At 40.0% G+C, this 24,800-nt stretch overlaps 1 protein-coding gene across 6 annotated transcripts in view; it reads right to left on the bottom strand.

Moving 5' to 3' along the window:
- Nucleotides 1–24,491, bottom strand: part of SCAF8 (SR-related CTD associated factor 8) — a 173,427-nt gene extending 148,936 nt beyond the window's left edge. For all 6 annotated transcript variants that reach the window (XM_063329371.1, XM_063329373.1, XM_063329372.1 and 3 more), the window contains exon 1: nucleotides 24,104–24,491. In XM_063329371.1, coding sequence (XP_063185441.1) covers nucleotides 24,104–24,133 — 30 coding nt within the window. In that variant the 5' untranslated portion in view covers nucleotides 24,134–24,491. The remainder of the gene's footprint in view (nucleotides 1–24,103) is intronic.
- Nucleotides 24,492–24,800: the final 309 nt, after the last annotated feature.

Genomic DNA, 24,800 nt, shown 5'->3' with positions numbered 1-24,800 from the left:
CAAGGTGTGGCCTCACCAGTGCTGTGTACAGGGGGACAATCACCTCCCTACTTCTGCTGATCACACTATTTCTAATACAAGCCAGGATGCCATTGGCCCTCTTGGCCACCTGGGCACACTGCTGGCTCACGTTCAGCCCCTTGTCAATTAGAACCCCCAGGTCCTTTTCTGCCAGGCAGCTCTCCAGCCACACTTCCTCAAGCCTGTGGCGATGAATGGGGTTGTTGTGGCCCAAGTGCAGGACCCGGCGCTTGGCCTTGTTGAAGCACATTCCATTCGCATCGGTCCAATCTATCCAAGTCTCTCTGTAGAGCCTCCCTATCCTCATGTAGATCAACGCTCCCGCTTAGCTTTGTGTCATCTGCAAACTTGCTGATGATACACTCTATGTCCTTATCAAGGTCATCAATAAAGATGTTAAACAGAAATGGTCCCAACACTGAGCCCTGAGGGACACCACTTGTGACTGGCCACCAGCTGGATTTAACTCCATTGACCACCACCCTTTGGGACCACCCATCCAGCCAGTGCTTGATCCAGCAGATCGTATGCTCATCCAGACCATGAGCTGCCAGTTTTTCCATGAGAATTCTATGGGGGACAGTGTCAAATGCTTTTCGAAAGTCTAGGTAGACAATGTCCACAGCCTTTCCCTCATCCAATAATTGAGTCATCTTGTCATAGAAGACAACCAGATACAAAATGTAAAATGAGTTATAAGGATATTCTTGACTTAACTTACACTGTATTTTGTTTACGACACACATTTAGTAGCACACTAGCTCAAAAATAGAGCCCTGATAATGGGAATGACCATCATAGACAATTTTTTATTTCCTCCCTAAAGACAGGAAGAATTGGAGTCTTTCCATAAAATGGTCATTGAAACAGAAACAGAGCCAAAAGATCCCTCTCCTCTCCTGCTACACACCCTGATAGTTCAATATATTGAACTAGATTAATTATTGAACTAGATTAATATATTGAACTAGATTAATATCCATACTGATATTAACAATATCTTTAAATTGCCGAGATTTATTCAACTTTTGGCAAACCACTGGCTCAGAAAACATAATTCAGAATTGTTTACATTTAACAAAGTAAACTGTAACAGTAAACAGGATCACACAGTGGAAAGGATTAGACAATCTTAAATACAGGTCATGCTCCTCAAGTTGGTTATAATCATTTATCGCTCTGAAGCTAACAAGATATTCTTCAGTATTCTTTGAGTTTCCAAGAGACAGGGATTTCTTCTCCCTGCAAACATGAGATGCTTTTTTTCTATCCTTTCCTGACAAAAACAGTTTTAACTAAAATTTTGTATAGCTGTCAAGACAAACTGAAAAAATTGGTTTGTCCAGGCATAAGTATCTGTCTTCTCAGCTTAAAAGTATTTCCATTAAAACAGTGAAATTATAACCAGTTAACAGCTAGACAGGCACTTTTAAAACAACCGTTACTACTTCACACTAATACTAATTGCTGTTGCAAAATACTCTGAATTACTTACGTGCTTCTTATACAACAAAAAGCAATACATTTCTAGAATTCAAATATAGAAATGTGCTTTACCACCGCAGGGGGAAGGGAGAAAAGAGGCAGAAAATCAAGAGACTCAAATCAGTTTCTTCTCTGTTTTATACTCATAGTTCAGTGCTCAACTTCCAGCTACTCACAGGTGATTTACCAGACTCTGGGTCACTCATCCTAGCTATTGACTTGGCTGGATGATGGACAACTACAGCTAAACTACTTCTGGGGCCACTACAGTGGCAGAAACGTTTTGCTTACATTCAGGCAGTGCCTTAGCAGAATCAGTTTGGGTATTCCTGGTCAGGACTCTCAATGCCCAAAATCCTAGTAAAAACAATTCACAAATATGTAAGCAAATATGAAATCAACCTAAATTCAAGAAGCCACCTTGCCAATCTGAAAACAGTCCCAGCAGAGATAGGAACAGCAGCTCCTCCACCTGACACACACAGCCATAAGGAGTCAGAACCGCTGACTCATCAGCTTTGAAATGATCAAGGAAAAAAAGGGGATGGAGCAGTTCAAAACACCAAGAAAGCCACAACACGGTGCTGGGAAACATGGAAGAGTTGCACACAACTGATTCTGAAACATCAGCTGTGTGCAGCCAGGTATTTTAGTAGTACACTCCGGAATATGCCAAAAAACAACGGGATACCATGGGTTGTTGCTGGCATCCCATTTATTCCAGGTAGCAGAGTGACAAATTTCACATGAGGTTTAAGGACATAAAATTCAAGCTAGAAAAATAAAAAAATGAACCAAAAGAAACAGCAAAATTAAGAACATACTTCTGTAGAGATAGGCTTTTTGGACAATGGATATATCTCTTCCAGGTTTTAACTGCCATTTAAAAGAAAACACAAATCCCAAATTTAGTACCTGGAAGAAGCCAATAAAAAAATTATTCTTCTGAATTATTTTTCCTTAATTGTCTTCAAGAAGCTTTTAATTTCCTATAAATAAGTTTTGTTCTGAAAAGTACATTCACTTGGAAAACTGGTGATTTAGGTCTGTCAGTGTATAGAGAAAGTCTGAAGTAGCAGACTTCAGTTGCAACACTTAATGCAATACTTGCTTTGAAATAATTAATATTCAAGTTCTGCTTACAAAATTAAGAAATGTGACATTTCTTAAAATTTCTTAACTCAACCTTTTAGTATTAAATAGAATTTAGCTACATAAAACAAAGATATCCCCAGCATAGTTTAATCCAAATGAAAGAGGGACAAAACCCCCACTTTTCTGAGTACAGATATGCTATCATGCACAAACACCTTCCTGAATGCCTACGCACAGCACACGTGTTCTTAGCTGTATCTTCAGCAAATTTATACCCTACATCTATTAATAGTCAACCAGGAATCACTCTACGCTTAGAATGAGAAAATGGTTTGGGTCAGAAGGGACCTTTAAAGATCACCTAATTCCGCACCTCCCCCCCCCCGAGTCATGGGCAGGGACATCTGTCACCAGATCAGGTTGCTCAAAGCCCCATCCAACCTCACCTTGAATGTTTCCAGGGATGGGGCATCCACAGCTTCCCTGGGCAACCTGTTCCGGTGTCTTAACCACCCTCATCGTAAAGAATTTCTTCCTAATATCTATTCTCAACCTATCCCCTTTTAGTTTAGAAGCATTAATTACCTCCATCCTATCACTTGTCTTATAATCCCCCTTTAAATATTGGAAGGCCTCAATAAGATCTCCCTGAAGCCTTCTCTTCTCCAGGCTGAACAACGCCAACTCTCTCAGCCTGTTTTCATAGGAGAGATGCTCCAGTCCTCTGATCATCTTCCTTGCTCTCCTCTAGACCCGCTCCAACAAGTCCATGTCTTTCTTGTGCTGGGGACCCCAGAAATGGATGCAGTACTCCAGCTGGGGTTTCACCAGAGCGGAGTAAAGGGGCAGAATCACCTCCCTCGACCTGCTGGTCACACTTCTTTTTATGCAGCCCAGGATGAAGTTGGCTTTATAGGCTGCAAGCATACAATGCTGGCCCATGTCTTATTTTTGATCCACCAATAACGCCAAATCCTTCTCCTCAGGGCTGTTCTCAACCCATTCATCACTCAGTCTGTACTGATGAGGTACTGTCAGTCACTGTACTGGTGACTGCCCTGACCCAGGTGCAGGAGGACCTTGCACTTGGCCTCGTTGAAATTCAAGAGATTCACTGACCCACTTCTCAAACCTGTCAGGGTCCCTCTGGACGGCATCCCTTCCCTCCAGCAGTTGCACCACTCAGCTTGGCGTCATCTGCAAACTTGTTGAGGGTGCACTCAATCCCACTGTCTGTGTCATTAATAAAGATAATAAATAGTATCGGTCCAAATATGGACCCTCGAGGGACACCACTTGTTACTGATCTCCATTTGGACATTGAGCCATTAACTGCAACTCTTTGGATATTGCCAACCAGCCAACTCCTTATCCATCAAATAGTCCATCCAACAAATCCACTTGCTCTACTGCTAGGCTGGCTAGAGAAGCGAGACTTGGTTACCTCTCAAGTAATGAAAACTTTGGTTTTTCATCTAGCATAGATATTTTTAAGACAGTGGGTATTTAAAGAAATCGGGTATTCTTCAAATCTAGTTAAAGCAAAATAACAGCAATTTATTCAGGATTATAAAATATGGAAATAAAGAGTTAAATATATATATATTGGGTTTGCTTTTAAAACTTGTGCTTATATTCTTGCTCATTTTTTCCTTAATAGCCTTTTGTACAAATGCTTAGCCAAAACAATTTGCTATAATTATTTCCTGATCGTGCTTCTGTAAGGCATTCATGCTGGCCCTCACGTAAAAGAAGTCTTTAAACAAACTAGGAAAAAATGGCAACATGGCTAAATAGTTAAGTCAGGGAAATGATCCGAAGTAAAATTATATATTTCAGAAAATCAGAAGTGGTACCCAAAGGGGCTGGGGGGAGTAACCATAAGCTCTAGCTGGTAATGTACATATAAAAAATAAAGCAATCAAGTTTGAGAAACAAACAGGAAAAAGCATAAAAATCAGCCCTTTCCAGACGAGAGAAGGAATAGCAGATTTATTAGAGTGCTCCTCCAGGACAATCAGCACATAAAGAAGGACTCACAGGAGATAAAGCCCTACAGAAAAAGAACACTCCCCTTCTCTTTTTAGATCTACACACTGAGGAAAAATCATGGAGACTTCCATACCAGAATCCTCCTCAGGCGTGTTTATAAGAAGGTAAAGAACAAGCTCACAACATGAAAAATAATGAAGTGCTAGAACAGAACTCAAGAATGAAAGACTAATAACTGATTCATGAATTCTCCCTTGAAAGAGTCTCAATCTTATATGAGACAGGAAAAGCAACATGAATTTCTGACAAGGGTTCAAAGGAAGAATTAAGAAACAGCAGATCAGTTAGGTTCAATGTTTCACCAGAAAAAACTGTATAAATTACTTGAAAGAAAAGAATTAGTGGGCACACAGATAATTCCATGCAGCTGTTGTAAGGAAAAGCCACATCTCAGTCTACTGCCCTCTGAAAACCTCAAGCACATGAGAAATCACTGATATAGTCTACCTGGACTACCAAAAGACGTTTACTGAAGATCTCTCGCAAAAGCCTCCAAAGAAAGCAAGTTCTCCTAAGCAGGCCCTTGCATGACAAATAACCTGATCCATTACTCCTTAAAAACAGCTAGCAAACAATTTGAATAAACAGTCATTTTTTTTTATAATAGAGGGAAGTCCCAATAGAGTCCCACTTGTGCTGGGGACTGCGCCTGTGCAATCAAGTATATTCTGGGTAGGACAAAGTCACAGACTATCAAAAGTTGCAGAGAAACACCAGTGACACTAACAAGCAGTAAAAAGGCAGACAAATTAAGCATGAGTACACATGAAGTAGTGGACACGGGGCTTTGAAGCTGACTGTTGACGTTCAGGAAAGGGATCTGCTGATACATGAAACATTTCTTTGAAGGCATCAACAGAAAACCAGAAAAACCGCAGTAGTAAATGCAGCAAACAGACTTTTAGAACCACAACATTATTTAGGCAACTGTACTAAACTACAGGGCACTCTCATCCTCTCAATACTTCTGCAATTTCTGCCCTCCCCTCTATCTCCAAGGCTGGGGTGAAATCACTAGGAGTAATGAAAACTGTGGAGAAGCTTTTAAGTGAAGAACAAAGGTGGCTAGGACTCTTCGGCATGCAAACAGAATTACCAAGGGGATGGCAGATGTCAATACAATCTGAGTAGTGGTGATCAACTGGGAAGGATGGGACTGAAGGAGCACACAAAAAGAGATAACCAGGGAGCGAGCAAGAGCCAGGCTGCTGGATGTGGCCCCAGACTGCACGACCTGGTTTTCCTCAGCCTGGGAGGGCAGCTCTGGCATGCCTCGAACGGACCTGACTCACTCCTGAACCGTTACCACCAACTTGCTAAGTCTGTGCCCAGATACCATAATGAAACACACCCACTCTTTTAAATAACTGCATAAAATACAGGTAGCTATCTGTATGCTAGTATATGCAGCTCTCAGTTAAAAAAAAACTTACTGAAAGAAAGTTTTATCCCATCAGGTAGCTGCATTTTTTCCACAACAGAAACACAGTTCATTTAAGAGGGTCAAAAGTGAAACACTGTAATCTTCAAGCGGCTGACAAAATCACAAGTTTCAGAAGTTTTGAAGCACACTACTCACATTTACAATACAAGCTGGAAGAAGAAAGCAGAGACACACAAACCATTATGCAAACTTCAAAAAACACGCTTTACAGCTGAGCTACCATTATGATTCTGTGATTTATGAAGAAAATCATCCTAATTCCATTCACTAGCCATTTACCTGCTTTTCTGGATAAACGCCAACTCATACAAAACACTTGCCCCAAAAGACAAAAACTGATCAGTATTTCTTTAACCATCTGATCACTATTGATAGATATGTGACCACCAACGAAACCTGTTTTCTCTAGTTATTTTCATAAATTCATAGTTGGAAAGACTTGCATAGTGAAAGTATTTGCATCATTTCTTACATGAAAAACCAGTAAGTACAGAAACTTGCTGTTGAAATCTGAGGCACCGCTGTAGTGAGCACCACAGTTTGGAGTCTCTTTTTAAAATGTATGCTAAGAGAATAAAAATTTCTCTCTAAACACTGCACATCTATCGCCAGTTGATGATATACATACGTATCAAAATCTAATTCAAAAACCACCTCACACGTTGTTGGATCAATTTATTTTTCCCATTCATTTAGTAATTGATTTTGCTCCAGAAACTGAAAAGAATATGCTAATCTAACCAAAACCAATACTCATGTCCCAGCTATCCTAATATGTAAGGGGGAGAAACAGTCTACTGATATTTACCCGGAAAAGAGCACTGCTGCAAAGGGCTATGTATTCACCCAAGAGTCATTCTGACACAAAGGCTCTCCTGAGCAAAGTCTCCACAACACAAAACACAACATTTGGGAGAATGCTGCTTCAGTAAGACCAACTGACTTGAATACACTGAAAGGTTAAACCCTGACAAAAAAAAAAACCTATAAAATTCCATTGCAAAATTATACAAAGCTTTGTTTTGTACTGTCCATTCTTGAACTATGGCACATTACTCAGAAAATTAAAGGTAAGACATTCCCTCTCTCAAGGTAGATGGCATTATCACACAACAAATTAACCGAGCAACAGAAACTGCATGTCCAATGCTAAAGAAAACAAAATTAATGACTTCCAAAGAACATAAATGTTAACAAGGAACAAAGACTAAACTTCCACAGAATTTGACGGAGGGCGGGGTGGGGAGGGGGAAGTGTAACACGATCAGAGGGAAGTCACAAGGAGTCTGACTGTACTGGTAAGAGAGACTGTTTCCAAACTGTTGGCTCAGTTTTTTAAAGAGTAAGTGTTAAATAACCAAGTTAGAAAGTACATTAAATGTAGGCTTCCTGTATAACCTTTTGGGAATAATTTTATTTTCTTCTGTGAGAAAAAGCATAGTAAAAGACAATACTTTCAAGTTACTGTAAAAAGTGTCAGTGATTTTTTTCAAAACTCAGCGCGCTTAACAGCATTATACATTTGATTGCAATATCAATGAAAATGTAATGCTTTATCAGTTTATTCTAGAAAGCTGTGGACAAGACTCTGAACTCCCCCCATCTCAATATTCTAAATGATTGAAAATGCTCAGCTCCAAACACATTGCAAACAATACTGGAAACTACAAAATACAAATGAACATTAATCTTCCCAATGCAATTATAGCTAAAGAAAACAACAGATCAATTTGCAGGGAATTTGTGTGAGGGAAGTTTTTTTACTGCTTTCCTGTATGATGATTCCATCCAGCCATACCCTATGCACATAGCCATTTTTATAATTACATGGGGAACAATCAATAAACCGTTGATAGAAGTATGCATGTTTGATTAACACCAAATATAAATCACAGGAAATCCTTAAAGGGAAGGCTTGAATCTGAATGGCACTTCAGGGACAAAATGAGTCCACAAAGCTACACATCAACAGATCCTAATCTGCCTCAATGAAAGCAATTCTGTGCTGGTTTCGGCTAAGGTAGAGTTAATTTTCTTCATCACAACTCATATGGGGCTATGTTATGGATTTGTGCTGAAAACAGTGTTGATAATACAGGGATGTTTTAGTTCTTGCTGAGGAGTGCTTACACACAGCCAATGCCTTTTCTGCTCCTCACACCACCCCACCAGCGAGTAGGCTGGAGGTGCACATGAAATTGGGAGAGGACGCAGTTGGGACAGCTGACCCCAACTGACCAAAGGGATATGCCATACCATGTGACACTGTGCTCAGTATGTAAAGCTGGGGGAAGAAGGAAGGGGGGGATGTTCAGAGTTACAGCGTTTTGTCTTCCCAAGTAACTGTTACACATGATGGAGCCCCGCTTTCCTGCGGATGGCGGAGCACCTGCTGGCCAATGGGACGCAGTGAATGAATTCCTTGTTTTACTTTGCTTGTGTGCACACCTTTTGCTTTACCTATTAAACGGTCTTTATCTTAACCAACAAGTTTTCTCACTTTTACTCTTCTGATTCTCTCCCCCATCCTACCAGCAGGGAGTGAGCAACCGATTGCACAGTTCTTAGTTGCAGGCTGGGGTTAAACCATGACAAATTCCCAGGCTAACGATCTTGCAAGGTAAGAATCAGATGCCAGCCAAATGGTCATGTAAGCACGTAACAGTTTATTAGACAGATAGCAGTGAAAGTCTTCAAGATGATCAAAGTAATAGGTAGTTTTAAGCGTGGATTTTTGTTCTCGTTTTATAAGACTATCTCTAAACCTGTTTTGTTAGTGTCTGAATAGTAAAAATAAAATTTTGCTATTTTATAAGTTCTTATCCTAACTCAACTGTACAGATGTGTAACAGAGAGACACGGAGGGTCAAACTTGCATCACATCTCCAAAACCCCAAGTAATTTCTCCCCATGTCTCTTTAGTAGGGTGTACAACAGCTAATTAATTCACCTTGACATCACAGCTCAAAAAACATCCCTCTCCAACTGTGCTTCGCTCCTCCAACTCGGCCTCCTGTCACACCAAAACATTCAGTAGCATGACTTACTGCCACAGGGAGGTGAAAAAACCCAGTGTGGTAGCTTATATTGTTAACCAGGTCTATTGCTTAACAGGAATGCGAGTTGGAAAATTCTCAGTGGAGGACTTGAGACACAGAGGCTCAGGTGTACTTGTGTTATCCTGATTCACGCCCATTCCCTGGTGAGAGGAAGACCCTCTCATCATAGAGATATCAAATACGCCACATTCCTTTTCCAGTTCCTCCCGAATGTCCTGACATTGCATATACACTCCCTTTTTTATTTACCCTCCACGTCCAAAGCCTCACCAAGTCTTGGGATGTTCTTGTCAAACTTCACCCAGGTTGGCCATTTCAAGCGTCAGGAAGATCAGGAAGTTTGACAGAAACCTGGCAACTGTTTCAAGCTCCCTGCCTAATCATGGCTCTGGGTTGAGTGTCACCAAGGAGCAGCCACTCCTACTTGGACCCCACCAAGAAGTTTTGGTTGCTATCAAGACTGCTTTTCTCTGTCTCTCTCTGGTTCCATCTTTTTAAATTGTCTTTATTCTTAATGCCTTTCTACCTTCTTGTAGTAATTTATTTTTACCTCCTCTTTTTTTCTGTTCTTCCCCCCTCCCCTCCTTTCCTCTCCTCCTTTTGTTTGCACTACAGCATCGTAGAAAATGTGTTACTTACTGATGCATACCACTATTTCAGAGAAAACTAGCAGAAACAGCATTCAATAGATGTTTATGGAAGGTGATATACAGTTGCCTTTTAGTGATACTTTCTGCGCACATTATTTTAGCCACCAGCAACCCACAGGTCAGTGATTCTTGAGCCAGCACTAATTGGTCTTCTTCGTGAAAGCTCTGAATTCCCTCCGCACAGGGAACTCAAATTTATTTTTCAACACATCTCAATTTTTAGCATGGCCAACATCTTTTGGCAAGGGTGTATAGTTTAATCAAATTCTGTGCTAAGAAACTCCTTTTTATTGATTTGAACCTGTGCTCATTAGTGACACTGGATTTACCTAGCTTCTACATTGGAAAAAACAGTGATTTATCTCATCTGTATCTCCAGTACTACAGGCCTCTATCTCATCATCTTCCAGTCATCTCTGTCCTAGCCCATAAAGAGTATTAATATTTAGTAATTCGTCATAGAGACCTGATCCATTCCTTCAACTATTCTTTCTGCCCTTCTCTGTACATGCAGTTCCACCAACGTAGCCTTGTGAGTTGCAAACTAGGCTGCACAAGACACAAGATAAAGAGATACTGGCAGTATAATCACTCTCTATTTCTTTCCTAATAATTTCAAAGATTCTGATTACTATTTTGACTACTGCTGAACTTTGAACAAGCATTTTCATTTCAGTTGCAAGGTCTTTTTAAATACCAAATGATATAATTTCAGTGCCCATCACTGTGTACCTAAAGCAAGGGTTGCCTTTTTCATAAAATCTCTGCAGCCTACATTACCACATTTAACTTGATGAAATTGCAGGGTGCCATCTACCAGTCAGTACAGCAATGTCCTTTTGCAATCCTTCATGGCTAGCCCTTCAGTAACAACATCCTGAATAACTTAATACTGTCAACAACCTTTTTTGCTTCATTATTCTACCCCTTTTCCACAGAATTTATGAACATATTGAAATGTACGGACTCCCAGCACAAACCCATATAACATTCCATCATGAAAAAAGACAATTTATTTCTACACATGAACTTTTCCCCTATCTCCCCTTTTAGCAGTCACCCATCAATGTAAGGATGAACCCTCCACAGCAATTCAACTTCTTTTCAGACTTCTGTGGATGGATCTTCTTAATGACATTTTGGAAATCCAGGTAACATCACCTGTTTCTTCCCTGTCCACGTGCTTTCTAATTCTCTCAAAGAACTCTCATACATACATGACACATTATTTTCTTTCATAAAAGTGACAACAGGTCTTCCTCATTCTATCATATTTACCTGCGTATTGTTTCAAACAAATTAGAATTCTCCTACTTACTTCTCATCATCTCCAATTGAGGTATCTTTTCTGTTCTTACATTGGTTTAAAAAAAAAAAAAAAAAAAAAAAAAAGAAAGAAAGCCTTAAGACTCAGTTTTTAGTATCATATGCTAAAACAAGCATTTCTTCCATACCACTCTCTCCATCAATCAGTATTATTTGGAAATAGATGAGATACTGTCCTCACATGGATTTTGTATGCATTTGTTGGACAATGGAAAAAGTGTCACTTCCTCATGTACTTCCTTCAGAATTAACAGGTTCCAAATGCAAGAAGTTACATAGATCTATACTACATAAATGGTCATTTAAGTATCAAATCCAAGAAAAGACCAGGCTGGCAGATAAAGCCAATTACAGTCACAATTTTGCATTTTCCTCTACCTGATAAAACAATGTAATGATTTATATAGCAAAAAGCAACGATATTGAGAGCTAAGAAACTAGGTAAAGGGCAATATTCCAGTGTACATAGAAGTTAGGCTTAACAGTACTAATAATACTCCCTTTCCCAACGTAATTTTAAATAAACTCAGTCCTATTTCCAAACTTTGGGGAAAAAAAATAAGGGCTTGTTTAAAATTTAATGAGCTATATACATTATACATTGGGAGTGGGGGAGAAAGGCAAAAGATCATGTTGATGCTATAGATAAAGCACTGAATTTCTGCTCTGCATTTTTTCTTTAATTCTGTTAAGAAAAGCTGTCTTCAAAAGCGGGATTACTGAAAGTCTAGGAATTCATCAGCATATTTCAAATTTTCATTGTTCAGTAATGCAAGCAATGTTGTTATCATTACAACTGTAATTCAGGAAGTGCTTTAAAAGTTAATTCTATTGTAAATATCTGTAAAAGTGAAGTCTATTGCAAATAGCTGTAATTTACAAGGCACTATACTACACATTTCTAAGCTACAGTCTGAAGTTTCTCAAGTGAAGACCAGGAAGCATGCAAATGAACTACATGCTCTGTGGATGGTCAGTCACTTCCAGAGCAAATTACTGCATCTCCATGGAAAGCAATGGCATACCGCACTTCTACAAAGCCTGGCATTTAATTCTAAGATCTTTCACCACTCTTATTCAAGAGGCAAGAAACCCAGACAGCTGTTTCCCTACCAAAATTTTAAATAAAAATTAGAACAGAGTACTAACTTCTTTGAAATACAGCTTCATGAGCAATATATCCCTTTTCGTATCTCTGGAGACATCTTACAAAGGCAAGAAAAGAATGGTGAGGAAATAATTTTTCATAAAAGACTGATTTTGCCACTAGAAGACAGATTGAAAGCTATGAAGACCTCTGGTCCCATGGGATCCAAAGGAAGATATTCATGTAGATGAATATCTGTTATGCTGTTACAGCAATTAAGGGAATAAACATTTTGATACTGGTACTCTAGGACTCAGACTAATCTCTGAGATTATGACCAGAAGCGGTGCCAGGAGTATCTTAGAGTATACTTCTCAGAGTATCTCTACTGAAATATTTTTACAGTTCTCTCTGGCTGCTACCAGGACACAACACTAACCAGATATCATATATAATAATAAATGTCTGTTTCGATGTGCAAAAGACAAAATAAATACTTAGAAGTGAAGCTTAATACAGAATCACAGAATCTTCATGGTTGGAAAGGACCCTTAAGATCATCGAGTCCAACCAAAGAACCTACAATCTCTGCCACTAGAGCATGCCTTGAAGTGCCACATCTAGACGTTTCTTAAACACCTCTAGGGATGGTGACTCAACCGCCTCCCTGGGCAGGCTGTTCCAGTGCCTGAACACTCTTTCAGTAAAGTAATTCCTCCTAATATCTAATCTAAACCTCCCCTGCTGCAAATTCAGACCATTTCCTCTGGTCCTGTCATTATTTACTTGGGAGAAGAGACCAACACCCACCTCCCTACAACCTCCTTTCAGGTAGTTGTAGAGGGCAATGAGGTCTCCCCTCAGCCTCCTCTTCTCCAAGCTAAACATGCCCAGCTCCCTCAGCCTCTCCTCATACGACCTGGTCTCCAGACCCCTCACCAGCCTGGTAGCTCTCCTCTGGACATGCTATTATTATTATTATTATTATTACATTATTATTATTACATTATTATTAATAATACATATTACCATAACAAATTAGTTTAATTTATTTCACATTTCAATAGCATTAAAATAAATAAAATTCAATTTCATATACAGAAATAGTCACTGAATTGCTTACCAAATATTTATATCACCACACTGCAAAGAACAAGAAAAAAGTATTGTCAGTTATTGCTTCAAAAGAGGGACAGAATCAACAAATTTCTATTATGTTGCATTTTACACATTCTCCTGAAATTTAATCTCCAGGAAAAGTTACTTAAATTACATGAGTCCATCACTCAGCGAATACGATTCTTCCTTGATGCTCACTCGGACCTACAGTGAGAACTGTTATTTAAACCCAATCAGCACCTTGTTGCTCTTTTCACTGCACAGAAATTTTAAAATATATAAAAAGATGTGCATGTAGGATGAGCAGAATGGCAGATGCTCCATTCTGCATAAGGTATTTCAATTTCAAGGGAAAAAAATGAAAAGTTCTTTTCTTCCAGTAATCAACAAAGACAATACAAGTTGCCAAAATCCAACATTTAAAAAAGCACAGCACAATAAAGGGCTGCAACTCAACAACAACTATCTTAATACAACTGTTTTCAAACAAAGTGCGTGGCATGTGGTTTGAATTAACAAACATAAAATAGTCAATATGCTTGATATCCCAGTGTATGTATTCCTTTTACTGTTGCACTTAATTGCTTTATAAAAAATTTAAGAGCAACGGAGAAAACTCACACGAAAAGCTTCCCTCCTACACGTCAGTTGTATTATACACCACTCTTCAAATATGTTTACGTTTAAAGCGGACACGTGAATATTCATCCTAACTGAGTGTATAAGCAATTAAGTGCAATAAGATGCAAAGGTAAAACAGCAGTCTCTCCAGCCCATCACATTTCAGCGCATGAAGATGTCAGGTGTTACCATCACTGCTTTTGCTCTGTCCTTCTCTTACCCCTTTTATTTTGAGGAAGCAAAATTATGACTTTCAAATTTACTGAACCTGAACAATTTGAGATGGAACAACAAAATTCCATTTTAGTTTTCATATATTTGAGCTAAAGGGCATACTACAGCCTATTTACAATCTCCTCTAAACCCTCTTCATTACTACTTTCAAAGAAAGCTTCTAAGTTCTGTTGGTTCAGCCTGCTTTGTACAAATAGGCTACGAACATAAAAGCGGAATTTAAAGAAACCACCTGCATTCAACTCTCGTCTCCTGAATTGCATGCAACTACGAAGCAGATACTTAGTTACTTAGTTCAGAATAGCCTCTAGAACATACTTCATTTGCTTCTAGCTCTTTACAAGCCATAAAATACGATTCCCCTTTTCCTCTTCATAGTAACTTAGGATGTTTACTGCATGAGAACAAGAAGCTTAGAAAAACCTAAATGGACCACATAAAATAGCTAGGCAAGACTGAGCTCTTTACCGATGCCCAAACTCCCAACAACAGAAAGGAAATATTGATCAAAAAGTCCAGATGATCTTTGAAAGGATATAACATAAGAAAACAAGGAATATAATGGGGGTATTTAGCTTCCTGCAATTTACTTATCATTCCTGACATATGGCTATTTTCCATCATTAATGTTTTATCATGATTTTATAGCTAATTCTGATTTTCCTGGTGGTCATCTAATCAGCTTCAGGCACTCTGTAGATTTCCAGCAATGAGCTTGTGGGCTGCCTGCTCTGGAGAAGTGCCCTTTGTTCTTCTAGCAACGCACTGGTTTGGTGCTGTGGCGCAGTGTGGAGTGAAATGCCTTAGGGAAGTCTAAATACAGTTACACCTCTACAATTTTGAGATATGAAATATAGGGAAAGATCCTAAATGTTATGAAAAATCAAAGACACACACATTTTCTCTGACAACTCTTCCTATGGCTCACAACAAAAGCTGCCCTGTTGTATCAATTTCAAAATGTTTTCTCCTTAGATATGGTTTAAAATCCCCTGCATTCACAATGAAACTTCATGATTTAAATTTTTCAAAAATCACAGTTTACAGTGGGTTGGATTTCTCCAACCAATATAGCTGTTACATTAATGTTCCTGCTTTCCTGTTAAGTGTTCCACTTTTCTGAAAATTAAGAAACAGTGGTGACTATTGCATATCTGGTAACCAAGCTATGAAGACCAACATGTTACCCGAAACTGTAATTTAGAGCAGATTCAGAAAATAACCTTTTCCTTTTCAAGTGAACCAGCTTTGTACGCTAACATGTACAGGAGATTCGGTATTCCGAAAAACTTCAGTCTGATCAGATCTTTCCATAGGCTTCCAACAATCCGGTTAATACATTCTAAGCTCTTTGGACTTAACCTCTAGAAAATCCGAAGTCGTTTATGATTATTTTTCTAAAACTTTCTAAAACTGCAATCACATCAATATCAAAATATCAGAATTTTATTTTTATCTATTATACTAATTTCTAAATTGTCCATCAAGAGAGCTCCACAAAGTCACGCCATGAGGCCAATGTTTTTAAACCAAGAGTTTTATAGTGAGCAGCAATTTACAGCATTTTGTACTTCTTTAAAGAAAAATCAAGCTATAGAATAATAAGGATGAAAACCAAAGTATACACGTAATTAATTCTACTTCAGTTTTTGAAAGTAGCTAATAAATACTAAAAAGAGAAAACAAAAAAAAAAAAACCAAACAAGGAAACGCATACCACTCAACTCCAAATGAACGAGTATTTGCAAACACTGAACCCTAGGCCAAACAACACAAGAAGATGGATCTTCTGAAACATCTTTCACAAAAATGCATACTATTTCAATTATAAATTCCAATCCAAACATGTAAAACAGCTTTTCACTGCCTTGCAAAAACCACCTTGTGCAGCTGTCATCACTGTTTATAAAGTAATATGTACTCTAATCTTTCAAAACTAATGTTATAGACACAACTTCACAATAAACAAGCTCAAAGCTACCAAAACAGGTGCCTTCAATCTCTCAGCTGTTGCTATGCTACACTCTCTTACTGCTCAGCCACCATCCACCCAAACCACCAGTCCTTGCTACGACTGCCTCCTGGAGCTCAGCTCTGCCCCTCCACTTTCACACATCTTCTTTTGTGCCCTCATTGTAAATGGGAACCAGAGCACTCCCTCCCAACCCTCAAAAACCATCAACGGCAAACACAATAACAAAGGTGCCAAGCTTTAGCTTCCACATATGTATTTTATTATATTAAACACATGCATTATATTTCTGAATGTCAAAGCATCAGAAAAATAATCATCTGCTACCTGCCTGTATAATCACAAACCTAGGAGTAAAGAGAGCAATCCAATATTATTCATTTAGAACTTAAAAAAAAAAAAAAAAAAAAAAAAACAAAACAAAGCCAGCAAAAAAACCCCACTCATACAATCAAAAACCATACCCAGTAAAACCAGGTAAGCTCTGTAGGCACACTCTTGAAAAAACGTGGAGAGAAAATAATAAATTCTATATATCCACAGTTGCCATTTTTGTACAAATGGTAGCTCACTTACGAAAAGCAAACAGCACAAAGAGCAGGCTATTACAATAAATAGACATTTAGGGTGGGGATAAATCTGACAGAGGGTCATGGCAGCAATGAACTCATTTCCTCTTACTTTCTCCAAGTTTTAACAATTCCTTTTTATGTCTCTTTTTGGTCAGTGCACCTGGCAAGAACAAGTGAAGACAAGAACTAGTTCAGTAGTTGCTGAAGATCTTATTTTTCTGTTAAAGAACACATACCCTATAGTGTGGAAGCAACTGCTGAATAAGGTTACTAAAATTACCTAGCTGATTGTTGCTGCTGCTGTCAGTGCTCCCAGAGAAATACTGCAGAAAAGTATCTCCAAAGAAGCAAAGAACTGGAAGAAATGCACATGCAATTCACTAAAAGTTCTGATACAGGAACAAGGACTAATTTTGAGTTCAAAGCCAAGCTCGCTGAACTCTGGATACACACATGGACAGACAATTCTGCACCATCATCCCAGGCCTCACAATGGAGTAACACCAGCGGTTGCTGAGCCCAGGAACATGGGCTCTAACCAAGGCTGAACAAGCCACTCAGGATAAATTTCTTGGTGGCTGTCCGGAAGTAGAATGATGGACCAATTTTACAGACAAGAAAAAAAGCAGACCTCTTCCTAAGTGAAAAAAATCCTCATGAAAGTAATCAAGTGTTTAGACCATATTTTAAGACCTGCTTTATCAAACTTTTGTCGTGAATGGATTTTTTTCTGTAAGAAAACCATTTAGATTACTACACTCCACTTTTACAACTGCCACAGGAAAACAGACTGCTGATGGCAAACTCCAATAAGACTTGTTAAGATAATTTCAAGTACTTTCCTAAAGACTGTAGCCCCAGGCAGGGTCTTAGTAAATAGGTGAAAATCAAAGCATCTGGAGTCATGAGAGTTCAGAAGCGCATTTGTTTTAAACTACAAAATGGTTCACTGCGCTCTAAATGAGAAGCAAGCAGGATCGATACTCATACTTGTAACTATCCAGTTACAACTCAAGAATCCAGAGTTCTACATCACCCTCCCAGGCTCACAGGGATCTAATCTAGACCACAGTTTAAGAAAAAATTTGAAATGTATGTATGAAAAATAATCAATGTCTGTCCTATACTACTTCATGAAAGAAATGAGGTCCTTGAGCAAGGTACGTACAAAAAAAAGCCCTAACATTTTGGGCATTTAACACAGCCTTGCATGATCAGGTCTTTACAAGGCCGGAAGTCAAGATTCTGCGGCTGGCAGAAGCCTAAGGTCAGATCAGTCTTTGAAAATGTAATATTAAAACTGTAAATATTTATTTAGCACACATGGAGACATTTAATCAGGTGAACATCAATTTAATATTTACTGTATCTTGAAGAGAAAAGGGCTTTCTTTCCCTATGCCCTTTTAACAAAAAGCAAACAGCTGAGAGCCAGCAAAGTTCAACTCTTGCTGGGATGCAACAAAGTGAAATATTTACATTTCACTGATACTGCCCTTAATGTTCCTGACAGCAAAAGGGAAATTAACAAATTCTTACATATTTTGCTGTATCTTAAGGGAATTTGTACAGTGTTTTATTCTCTGAGGAGCATTATTAGATTATAAAGTAAAATAAAACTGAAGACCTTTTTCACATCCACCTCAGAGGTTGAGAATGAAAAATAGAGTCAACTTTTCAGATGTATGTGCGTCCACATACACACAAATATCAGTGAGTTAACTTTTTCTTCTGAAAAATAAGAATGGAGGTAAACCAAAAGCTTTCATCCCCATTTGCTATAACAAAATTTACAAATATCAGACCATAAATGCAGTATCAGATAAACAAAAATGAAGAAAACTTTAAATGTATCACAGTTGCAGAATCCTTCCAAACAGCAGAGGATATGAAAGAAGGTTGCACTTTTTTTATGACTGGTAAAGTATTAGCAAGGGAGAAGAAAAAACAGACACAAGTTTTCTCATGTTCTCAGCAGCTAGGAAAAAAGTTCTGCATATGTTTCAGGTGTTTCAGACAAGATGAAATGTGCAGAAGCAAGAAAAATATCTTTCCAGGGAGCAGCTTACATGCCCTTTCACCATTCCTCGTACGTAACTGCTAGTATCACTACTTGCACTAATCAAAGCCCTGGCTCCCCATTTCAGAGAGCATCATTTTTTTCACCCTCCCCAGCTATTCAGCAACAATCGCTATTTAACATCTTCATGAGGCATACCATTTAGCTTTTTTTAGCATCGACTAGCATTCTTTCCTGAAAAAGCTGCCTCAGTGACTTAGAATATGCCATTTAAATAAAGTAGGCTAAAACAGACTATTTGATTTACACTTGTATACTTTTGTGCACCTATACTACAATGCTCAGTAATTAAAACATGGGTTATTTCCAAGGCTCACATTTCTGAAATTGTAGTCTACGGAACTGTTCCCCACTGCCACAGAAAACATAACTCCTAGTGAAACATCATGATAAAGGTCACCAACAGACAATGAAGTGCAAATAGAGTATACAGACGACAGCACTGCCAGCAAGTGACCAGTGACTGTTATGTCCCTACCACTGACAAATTAGAGAGGAGGCAGTTAACCCAAGAGTAGCAATTATCACTTTCTGTATCGCTTCTTACCGTCTTACATGGCGCTCACAACCATTCTGCGGACCAAAAGCTCACTGCTTTATGATGAGCTATGAGAGGACAACTATTTTCATTGTTAGTAACAGCTGAACGCCAGCCTAGCAATGCAGTGGAAGTTTTAATTGTGACTCTCACACCTTAGAAGGCATTTACATTAACATGAGAAAAAACATAGGAACCCACATCACTCTAAGCAAGCTGTTATCACTACCTTAATCTTAGAGCGCTTTATGTGCATCCTCATCTTGAAACAATTTAAGACAGAGCGTATCCCATGTCTCCATGATGACACTTAGTTTTCCATTCAATTCCCTTGTATATGAAAAGATCAGCACCCAGTTGTACAAAGAAGAATTAAACTTTTTATTACAAACCATGCTCAAATGAACACAGCATTTCTGAAAGGAATCAGAAGACACATGACTCTCTCGTTCCTGGGCTTCAAGGGAGAAGCTCTGCCTTATTCTTTTTTCAAATACACAATTGCCCTTTTCACAATTGCCTCTCCAATATCATAATATATTCTGTTGCCTAACTAATAAAAAAGTTCTATTTTTTCCGCTACATTTCAGCTCAAATTTATAGCACTGGATCCCAACAACTATTGTTCACTGGATTCAACAATGTACCTTCTACAACTAGGTATGCTTTCGTATTTTTTTAAGCTATCAAACTGCCCTAAGTAGGTTTTACCACTGCTAACCTTTTAAATGGCTGTAGTTCAAAACTGCAGGTGCCAGTCTCAGCAACTTATAAAGCACAAGTAATTTTCAATGATTTGACCGAAGTGTGCATAGCTTATGCATGAGATATTTTTGTTTTGTTTTTAAATAAAGAGCGTGGAAAAAAAAACCCAAAACACTAAGGACAGCATCACGGACAGCAAAAGTTAACGAAGCTCTTACGTGAAGAGCTGTGTGCCTGTATGTGACTAAAGATATTGAGAAACTTTAAATGAACAGAAATGATACGTTTAATTGAACTAGATCAGAGAACTACTATTGCAGCTTTAAAAGAAATAAGCATCTAAGCTGAATTTGCCCTTTAAACTTAAATAAATGTCCTTTTGAGATTCCTGTTACTCAGTACTTAAAGATCCAGTTAACATGGCTAAAGCAAGTATTACCTCAAACATTCAGCTTGTGTTGTACTTAAAACTAATTTGTGATCTCCATTTCCCCTAAAATAAATTCCAGTCCTATTTTTGTGCCTATAAAATTATTTTTGTTTATTCTATGAATTCATATAGAAATTAAAAAAGAATTAAATGTGGTTTAGAATTAAAGCATCCACTGGTCTCCTTTCATACTTGTCCGCAAACGTTCTTCTTCACATCACAAAGAGAAAAATAATTTGGAAATACAAAGCTTGCCACTGCAAAAAGGACATGTATTGCAAGAAAACTCTGTGGAGTACAGCACCCAAAACCAACTTCAGGTACAGTACCCGAATCCAATGTGAGAATGGCTACATTTGAAGCTGATAGCAAGACTTTAACACTGAACTGACTATGTAACAAATACTGAGTTTTATTTATATAAGTCTGCAATTAAAATATTACCATCTGAGTGTGACGGTATGCATGCTTGCCTCTAGTCCATTTTAATTACTTTTTAACAAAATACATTTTATTTCTTTATGTATAGAAGAACTTGAAACATTTCAGTCATTTTCTTCTGTCAAGACCTGTTATTGACTTTGATGTTGTGCTTTTTGGGAAAATTTCAGGGCCTGAACTGAGACCTGGAGGAAAATGATTCTGCAATGGTCAGCCTTTATGATGTCAACTGCAGCAAATGATAACCGTGTGGTATAAAACATTGCCAATTACCTCAATGGTATACTAAGTCAGTGGTATAATATTCTATTTTTCAGTTGCCAAGCAGTTTTAATCAAATAGTAAAACACCAATCATTACATGAAAACAATACTGAGAATGTTCTATTTAGAAGTGGGATTATTTCTCATCTTTAAATGTAACTTTCTCGAGAGTTTAAATGTTAGGGTTAATTTTATATATGTGATTAGGTACAGCATTGACAATGCCACATATCATCGCTAGACACTGAACAGCTTTCTGCAACAGCCAGCATGATTTCCAGTAGTCAGAGTTCAAATAAACTTGATATACTTCTTTCTAATTAAATTAATAATAGGCCTATGTTAATCAATTCTAACTGTCATATAAGATAGCTATAATACGAGATATTGCTCAGTCCACACATGTTTGGAGTAAGCTATACCACCTAGATGGGCAGCTACCTTTATTTTAGCTTCACTGCAGAAACTAAACACAACTCCTTCCTTTAAAAACAAACAAACAAAAAAACCAACCACAGAAGTATCCAACCTTAAGTGCTTAAATGTATTTGGAATGTTCTTTCTAAAGCATCACCTGGATTTCACCAGTAAGTTACATAAATTGTTGTAAAATTACTAACTGAATGCAAACTGTGTAAGAGAAAGTGTGTGTGGTAAAAGTTTTCATACAATTTAGTCTATCCCATCTTCTGCTAAATTTAATTTACATCAATTTTAAGCCAAAAACCTCTAGAACAGAACTCTGACATCATTTCTGGAGTATAACATGACCTTAAAACATAATATAAACAAGGAAAAGGATTTTTAGAAGTGAAGTACAAATATTTTGTAAGTTAATAAAAAGCATTTAGGTACAGCACAAACTGCAATCTACAGGCTCACACACTTCAGCTACTTTAAATATTTATGTATCATTTCACAGTTCTAAAATGCAAAATGTTTACAGGTCAGTTAGACCAGAGACAATGATGGAAAGTGAAGTTGAAGTCAAGTTCTGCACTGCGTACACAGGTGTTAGTTAGAGTGGCTAGCAATGACACTCTGGATTCCCCAAACATAGTAAGTCTTGCACCATTTACTTCCAGGACTAGGGGTTTAGTCATAGCATCTTTAAAACTTTCATATCAGTGAAGCCCAGCACCCAAATACAGAGATAAATGTTAAAGTAAAACTGAAAGAGAAGTCATAAAAACAAGTCTATTCATAGATGCTGCCTATTTATACCATAGGAGATAAGTTGGTTAAAACGTCATTGCCTGGTCTTCTGCATTTTCTTTTCCAACAACACAAAGTTTACTGGTTTTCAAGCATTTAGAATATTTAAGGCATATTCTAAAGCTCTTCTCTTCAGTATAGTTCTCACCTTAAATCTTCAGAGTTAATAATTTTCATGGTACTTATACCTGATTGCTCAGCAAGTCAGTCAGAAGTTGTTTCCCAATATGAACGTGAAGACTTTTGCTCACGCTGGTAGGTATGTATGAGAAAAAGGTTCTAATCTACTTCTGTTCTTGTCATTAGACTCTTCCTTTTCCCTACTTAACAATATGGCACATAATCCAATGAAATAATAAAATAGGAAAAAAAAATAGTTTTTATTCAGTTTTCTTCTAGTGGCCACAATGTGATTTCTTCTACTCAACTGCATAAAGTACAACACCTAGAACTGCACATCAGTTATGGCTATCCTACTGCTCCTGAGGTATTAGAAAGTACCTGCCCATTTTAAAAACCTATCTTATTGTGGCTTGTAGAAACAATATGGTTGGCACACTGCTCCACTAGAAATCAAATTAACGTTTTAAAACCCCAAACGAGGACTGTATTACTTAAAATCATTAAAACCGTACTACACCCCCACTGGGGGTAGCAAGAGGGCAACCCGGAGCTACAATATGAGCGCACTCTGTAGAAGTAGACACTGTAACCAGAGCTCGTAGTTTCTATGGTCAATATAAGTAAAAAAAAATCTATTTTTTAAGATGTATGACTTCCTATAAAGAAAATACGTATTTATTTCCCTTTCTCTTACATTAACTTCAAAATATAAACGATACAAACTCTCGCAATGAAGAGGAACAAAGCAGAGTTGCCACAAGAACTATCTTGCGAATAAAATAAACATTAACTACCGGCACAAGAGAGAAGCCAGGTGCCGTATCAACACCCGAGCCTGTGTGTGTTTGCGGGTTCCGTAGCCCACCCTCAGCCCAGCGCTTTGGTGCAGCACGTAGGGAATGTCTTGTTTCCATCCTGACCACAGCGAATATACTATTCTCAAACACGGAGACGTGCCTCTAGGCCTTTGTATTCCCATCCCCAGATTTAAAACACAGCTCCACGAGGTGTTAAAGTGCGGGCTGGCGGGGTGCGGGCACACGTTTGAGGAGGGAGGAGGAAGAGGGCGGCAAAAAGCCGGGGAAAAGCCCGGACCCCGCGCCTGGCCACCCAGGAACCCCCCGGCCGCCGCGGGAAGTTGGCCGGGCATCACCCGCCCCACCGCACGCCAGGCGCAGGGAAGAGGCCTCCTCCTCCTCGGCCTCCTCCCGCTCCCTCCTCTCCCCTCAGCCCGCCACCACATCTATTCTTCCCCCGTTCAGTCTCCCCCAGCCTCACACCGGAAGGACCAGCGGGGGGGGGGGGGGGGGGGGGGGGGGTGTTGGGGTGTGTGTGTCTCCATTACCCCCTCCTCCCTCCCGCTTCCCAGCGACAAGGGCCCGCTCCCGCCCGACATGGTCGGGGGGAGCCCATGGAATGGTTCCCCCACCCCCGGCCCCCCGCGACCCGCCGAGGCCCCCCGGTTCCCGCCCCCTCCGCGCAGCGGGAGGGGGCAGGGAAAGGCGCCGGGCCCCGGGGCCCCGCCCGCTCCCCGACCCTGAGGGGGAAGGAGCGGGGAGGGGGATTACACACCTCGCTGTTAAAGGCTTTCACGGCCTCCATGTCGCGGCGGAGGCGGGAGCCGGGCGGCTTCTCTCCGCTGATGGCGGCCGGGCCGGGAGGGGGCTAGCCTCGGTCTGTGTGTGCGTGTGCTCTTCGCTCAGGGGCCGCCGGGCCTCCTCGCCATGGCGGGTGGCGCAGGGGGCGGGCGCGGAGGGACGCGGGCCCCCACTCGTTTCCGTCTACCTCTCGGCAACGCGCGGCCTCCTTGCCCCGTTTCCCGCCCGGCGGCGCCGGCGTCCCCTCCCCCGGCTGGGCTCCGCTCGGCCGCGCCGGCAGGAGATGGAGGAACAAGGCGCTGCGGCGCGGGCGCCAATATGGCGGACACACACGGGGGCTCCGCGCAGCGCAGCTCCGAGAGGAGCCGAGAGCGGCGCGGGGCGGCTACAGCGCCGCCTGCCGGGCGGACCCCGCCCCTCCGCCCGCCGGGCCGCGCCACAGCGGCGCTGACGGGATGGCGGCCCGCCTCCTCTTCTGCCCGCCTTCTTCACCGGGCCGGCCCTGCCGGCAGGCGTGAAGTGAAGGGTTAAGAGGACGAGTTGTTAAACGAAGCCGTGTTTCGCCGCCGGCGGGAAAGGCGGGAGTTCCCGGGATGCCGGTTTCGCCGCTGGCAAGCCCAGGGCCGGGTCTCCGGCGGGGGACGGCGACCGCTCGCCTCCTGACGGCTCGC

Source organism: Chroicocephalus ridibundus, chromosome 3, assembly GCF_963924245.1.
Source record: "Chroicocephalus ridibundus chromosome 3, bChrRid1.1, whole genome shotgun sequence".
In the NCBI taxonomy this organism is placed as follows: domain Eukaryota; kingdom Metazoa; phylum Chordata; class Aves; order Charadriiformes; family Laridae; genus Chroicocephalus; species Chroicocephalus ridibundus.
Note: the sequence above shows the minus strand (reverse complement) of the source record. Positions and strands in the feature narration are given on the sequence as shown.